Here is a 6,537-nt window from a genome sequence, read left to right as displayed (position 1 = left end):
AAACTACACACATAAACTTTCAAAAAGGGCAGGCAACATTTCTGGAATTCTATATTTAAAGGTGCCTTTTAAATAAAACACATAAAAAAAAAACAGAACTAATCATTAACTCATATGCATTCCTAGATTTTAAATATATGTGCATTTTAGAGAAAATTACCTTCCTTTTAATTTTTCTAATAAAATACTCTCAATTGCTTTTGGCAACAATATTCCAGTGACGATTAGATTCAAATGTATCAGACAGTAAAACAGCTACTTAATTTAAGCTTATTTTACCTCTCTTCCTATGAGATGATACCAAATCCAAGTCAACATTTCGTCGGCCACTCTATAAACAAGTTAAAAAAATTTTTTAGGTGTTAAGAGATTTTTTATTAACACTTAAAAAAGCATTAAAATAACCCATGTAGTTATAGTAATGTCCTATTTTTTCAGCAATAAAGTCAGGCCAACAAAACACACACACTGAAAACAACTATAAAAGTGCACACGCACACAACCTCACAGATCCTAACTCAAGCAAAAACATGCACTAATTACCACAATGAAAGAGCAGTTGGTTGTATTTGCTGCTGCTAATTTTCTCTTGTCTTTATATTAATCTTCCAGTTAGAGCATGACTATAATATTTTAAATACCTAAAACCACTATAATAATGTCCTAGTTCCAAAAATTACTTCTTTTTCTGTCTTTATTTTCTTCTTTTCAAACTTTGCACTAGCCTTGACTTGGAATTTAGAGATTATCTGACAAATATTCTAACAAAGAAGGTTGCACAGTTCTAAGACTCTACTGACATTCCAAAATACTTTTTATTAAATCTGTTAAAAGTTTTTATTAAAGCTGCTAAAATAGAGAAAGCCCAACTGCTGAGACTGCAGATAGCTCAATAGAGTAAATGCTTTCCTGGAAAAAGAGAAGTTTATTCTCTCTGTTCCAGGTGGAGGGTATAAACTGTCTACTCTCAACTGTCCATATGAACTACCCATTGTACATAGACCATACTAAGTTAACTTAAGTTCATGTATTTAACATGATGACCATTTCTATTGTACTTTGACAGTGTTTCACACAAACAAAAGGTATGTGACAAATAAGACTATGGAAGAGGATCGTTTGATAAATACTGTAGAAAGCCTTCACCTATTTGCACATATAAAATATACAAATGTGCCCGTGTGTAGGTAAATATATGTGGTCTTATCTGTCTACACAGACACAGCAACCGAAAGTGCTAAGTCTCAGGCCGTTTTATGCTGACTGAACAAAACCATCCAACTAATCTCCTAAAGACTGTGTTGTGAGATGTCTTCGTCACATGTACCTTTGCATAAAAAGAAATTAATCCCCCCTCAAACCTAGAAATAGCTATTTCTCTTTAACTGAGTTTTCTTTATCTTTTAGACACTCTGAATTGTATAAGACATTTTTCTGTGTGGTGGCTCCAGTCTACTTAGAAAATTCTTAGTAATGCATAAATCTTACTTGGGGCTTTATCTTTTTGTCTAGTCTTTTTTCTGTATTCATTCATTCATTCATTCATTCATGTAGATTATCCTTTTGTAAAGTATTTGCTATATGCTAATAATAGTTCTGAAGATGTTAGGTAATAGCATTAAGAGTATACCACAAAATGTTGATAAGACTGACAGTCGGAATTCAAATGATTCAATGAATGTCAATCAAATAGGGTTCAGTATTTTTGGTTCACTAAGACAGAGTAGATAATAATTCATTATAAAATACATGTTACAAAAGAAGGCTCAAACAAAGATTTATCATTGAACTAGGTACCTTTGTTTATTTGAAAAAATCTTATATTTCATTCACTTAACCACCTAGTGACACTACTAGACATATAAGAATAATAGGTTACTACCTAATAAAACAGAGTACAAGAGAAAAAGGTTATGAGAAAGAAGAAACCACTATTGTACAATCTAAGATTGGGGCAGACTAACTCATCCAGTAGTCTAGGCAAGAGTCAAATCTATGAATCAGGACCTCAAGAATAAATCAGGACTAAACATCAAAACCACTGACAAGTATAATATAGCTATATTATTTCTATTATAAATCTTTCAAGTTTGTATATACCTAAAACAAGTATAAACAAATCTACCCAAAAGCTTTTTTATATATGTAAACATATATATATATATATATATATATATATATATATATATATATATATATATATATAGCTTGAAAGCAAAGAGTCCTTCTTTAGATATACCTACCAGTGCATAACCCTCTTCATCTGATTCAGGCTGAGACAAATCAGATTCACTCCTTGATTTGATCAGTCTGTAACTTGGACTTGCATGAACTAGGCGGTTCTCAGCAGTGAGACTTTCACTCCTGTCTCACATACACAAAGAAAAGGTTTTGATTGGGGACTGTTAGTGAACATAAAACTGAATGGAACTAGCAACACAAAGATAAAGCACAGTGAAATCATTATGTCTGCCCATAGAAAGCTTGGCTCAGGTAATAAGTAAAATAAAACGCTTTGGAATTACATCAAATATTCTTATACTGTTACATTACAGAAAGATATGAGTAACTTTGGATGTTTGTTATCTGTGACTGTTTATATGCATGGAAAACTTCCTCCTCATGGAACCAGAAATTCACATTCCAGGTTGAGCCTGCACTACTGTTCATTGTCAATTCATCCTAGTCGACTTGTATTTCTTCTTCTGTCTTTGACGCTGCTGAACAGAAACTCACTGTAAGGAGTACCACAGAGAAGTACCACAGAGAAGAGAAGTATCACAGAGAAGAGAAGTATCACAGAGAAGAGAAGTACCACAGAGAAGAGAAGTACCACAGAGAAGAGAAGTACCACAGAGAAGAGAAGTACCACAGAGAAGAGAAGTATCACAGAGAAGAGAAGTACCACAGAGAAGAGAAGTATCACAGAGAAGAGAAGTACCACAGAGAAGAGAAGTATCACAGAGAAGAGAAGTACCACAGAGAAGAGAAGCGCATTTTCAGTTCCTAGTCAGGCCCACCTGGTCATGAGTCCAGTGCCTTCAGAGGCACTCACAGACGGCTGCTGCAACTGCCCTTCTTCCCTTCGCTTCTGAAGCTCATCAATCACAGGACTCACTCCTAGTATTAGGAGTGCACAACGGTGGATCACAGAGTTGCAGGCAGCAGTGTACACGTCCTGCCCCTCGGGAAGGTCTGTGCTGACCCGTCGCTCTTGCTGAGGCTGTGGAGGAGGGTCATCAGCTCGGACCCCAGGCCCTGCCCCACTGCTCATTCTATCTCGGTCTCGGCTACGAGCTACTTCTCGGGCTGAGAGGAAACACTGAAAGATTTCTGTAACATGCAACACAAAAACAAGGTCTTAACACATGGGGAGAGAAAAGCAAAGAAAGTAAAATAGTCAAAAAAGTTGAACTAAAACTTATTGAAACCGGGAAAAATCAGTTTTTAGACAAGAAATACAGCATAGTAAGAAAGTTACAGCAAATGTCATACTTTTTATAAAAACTGCAACAGGAAACACGTATGTGCATCAGAGAATTTGGATTTGGATAGTTCCACTTTGAAAGAGTTAAAGCTGTGCCATCTTAAGACATGTCAAATTAGAAAACTGACTGCTTAGGTGTAATCACATGAGATCTGTGACTTTGGAAAGGGCCTGCCTTCATCCATGAAGGAAGTCATGTGGACTCTTTTGAGAGGAGACATCCTTTGAAGATCAAGGCTAGAAAGCACCCTCAATCACCAAAGACTGCTAATAGGACTGTCAAGTCAGTCTAAGCAAACTCTCCAACGTGACCACCTACCCTGCTTCCCAAATTTCCTTATTAACATCCTTGGAATTTTCCCCTATTCTAGGTCCTGTCCTGTCATTTCTTAAATTAATTGTTCATTATTGACAAATTATAAAAACATCAAGTTTTAGTTGTTTCTTTTCAAAGATTCACAAAAAATCATTTTGTGAGGATCTCCATGTACATACGCATGTGCATATGAAAACTATGTGCAATTTGTTAATCAGCTTTTGTATTAGTGTGATTCCTTTATCTAGTAAAAAAGGTCACATAAGAATTAAAGAATGACAGAGTGGGTCCCCTTCTCCAGGATTTCAAATCTTCCTAGTGAGTTAGGCCAGTTTTCCAAAGTGTAGTCTCAGACCAGCAGCAGCTACAGTATTTGTGCAACTGTGCAAATGCAAATATTAGGCCACCCAAACTTTCTAAATCAGAAGCTCTACTAATAGAGCCCAGCAATGTTTTAACAAATCCTGCAACTGGTTCTAAAGACCAATATAAAGCTCGAGGTCAGTGGTTCTCACCCTCCTGATGCTGTGACACAACAGGTCCTCATGCTGTGGAGACCCCAACCACAAAATTATTTTCATTGCCACTCTATAGCTTTCATTGCTACTGTAATTTTGCTACTGTCACAAATCATAATGTAAATACCTAATGTGTAGGATGGTTTTAGAAGACCCCCTTGGAAAGCCGTTTGATACGCCCCAAAAGGAACTACAATACATAGGCTGAGAACCGCTGTTCTCTAGGTTACATTTCAAAAACAAAAAACTTGCTTATTTCTGAAATGTTAATACTTTTGTATGGAAAAAATGTCAGGTTACAAGGAAAACAGACAAATTTTAGTTTATGAATATTGAAAAGCTTCTTCCTACCTATCAGAGTTTATATAATTTCTAACAACTGAACTTGACTGTATCTTAAACACATTAAAAAAAAGTAACCACCTTAGCGTTTGCTAAAACTGAAACTGTTTATGATGGGCAAGATTGCCTCCACAGGTAAGACCTCATCATCACGAAGGTCCATTTGACACAGCCCATGTTGCTCACAAGTATACAATGCTACAGAGTCAGCAAGGTTTTGAGGCTGCTATTATAATAGTGAATATTTTACAATAGCTAAAGGATTTTTACTCAAATTTGGAGGACAAGTGGTATTCTTAATTGGAAATTCTGGCAAAAAGTTGGCAAAACATTAGATTCATCCATTAATATGGAAATTACTATTTAAAAGTGTACGACTTTGTTTCTTTACAATTATTTTATTTATGTATTGGGGGAGGCAGACATATATGGAGATCAGAAACCACTGGCAGGAGTTGGTTCTCTCCTTCCATCATGTGGATTTTAGGGATCAAACTCAGGTTGCCAGGCTTGGCAGAATGACCTTTTACCCACTGAGCCATTCTGTCCTTTAAATTCACATTGGACCTTTACATTTAGAGAATACAATTTTTCATTATGCTGTAAAACGTTCCTCACTTCTGGAACATTAAAGCAACAAACCCTCAAGAATCCAGAGGCAGAAGGCAGTAAAAGTTATCTACCCACCAGATACTACAATTTCCAGAACTGGTTTTCATTCAAGCTGTTACTAACTGTGGCTTTAGATACATAATTCTGTCTCTTTTTTTTTTTTTTTCTTTTCTTTTTTTTTTTTTTTTTTTTTTTTCGGAGCTGGGGACCGAACCCATGGCCTTGCGCTTGCTAGGCAAGCGCTCTACCACTGAGCTAAATCCCCAACCCTATAATTCTGTCTCTTTAAGCCTCAATTTACCCATCTTTACAATCAAACATTATTAGAATTTGAAGACGACTATAAGAACTATGAATCACTCTATTTGAAACCATGGACACCATGCTCAATGCATCACAGATGCTCACATGTCATAGCAAATTTATACATTACTATTCCCCAAATGTCTATTATGTTTTGTTTTATTGAAAAAGAAAGTCAATACTGTGTTACTATGTTGTCCTCTCTGACCTCTTTTTCAGCTTTTGAAAGATTTTTTTATTTAGCTATGAAAATTCTCAGTTTAGCTTGCAAATTTCTACTAATCAACCTCCCTATCTGAGAATTCCTTTATTCCACCTTATCTTTTTATGGTTGTGTAAATTCTTTTTAGTTTTCTTTGAGACACTCAAAATAATTTTTAGAAATACAAAGAAAGCAGTTAAATGTATAATAAAACTATGGCACATATATCAATGGTACGGTGCTTGCCTTATTTTTAAGGCCTAAATTTAATCCCAGTGCCACCTTCTTGTAAGTTGAAAATATACACAAATAATGTCAAAACCAAATGCATAGCTGGCAATGAGGCTGTAGGCTACAAATTAAGTGCGCATGTCAATGTAAAATACCCAAACCACTTAAGAAACTGATAAAGACTTCAAAAGCTTTGATAATGCTCTTTAAACATATAAATAACTATTTTTGAAAAATTATCCCGAGGTTTAGAATATAGAGTATAAAAAGTGTCAACTACCCACCCAAAGTTATTCTCATATCATTGTTCTACCATTGCTTTTATCTCTTATACATACTGAAATAATGTGTAGTTTCAAAATTTACAATTTTGAAAGTTCTACATATAAAACATAATTTGGGGTTCTTTTCCCACAAAGAGGTCTCCAGCTTGATGAAAACTGACATGCTTTGAGGGCTTTTCAAACCAGAACATGCAATACAAAAGCATCAGAGTGACACTACCTGGTTTCGAAAGCCCCCCATA

The 6,537-nt window shown here is 35.4% G+C and overlaps 1 protein-coding gene across 14 annotated transcripts in view; it reads right to left on the bottom strand.

Annotated features, from left to right (window-relative positions):
* Herc1 (HECT and RLD domain containing E3 ubiquitin protein ligase family member 1) overlaps window positions 1-6,537 on the bottom strand; it is a 169,001-nt gene that overhangs the window by 97,337 nt on the left and 65,127 nt on the right. For all 14 annotated transcript variants that reach the window (XM_063265523.1, XM_063265529.1, XM_063265525.1 and 11 more), the window contains 3 exons: window positions 3,021-3,333; window positions 2,244-2,364; window positions 280-331 (listed from right to left, as the gene is read on the bottom strand). In XM_063265523.1, the coding sequence (XP_063121593.1) occupies window positions 280-331; window positions 2,244-2,364; window positions 3,021-3,333 (486 nt within the window). The remainder of the gene's footprint in view (window positions 1-279; window positions 332-2,243; window positions 2,365-3,020; window positions 3,334-6,537) is intronic.

The sequence above is a fragment of the Rattus norvegicus genome, chromosome 8, assembly GCF_036323735.1.
Source record: "Rattus norvegicus strain BN/NHsdMcwi chromosome 8, GRCr8, whole genome shotgun sequence".
Classification (NCBI taxonomy): Eukaryota; Metazoa; Chordata; class Mammalia; order Rodentia; family Muridae; genus Rattus; species Rattus norvegicus.
The sequence above is the reverse complement of the archived record's forward strand: the minus strand, read 5'-3'. Positions and strand labels throughout refer to the sequence as shown.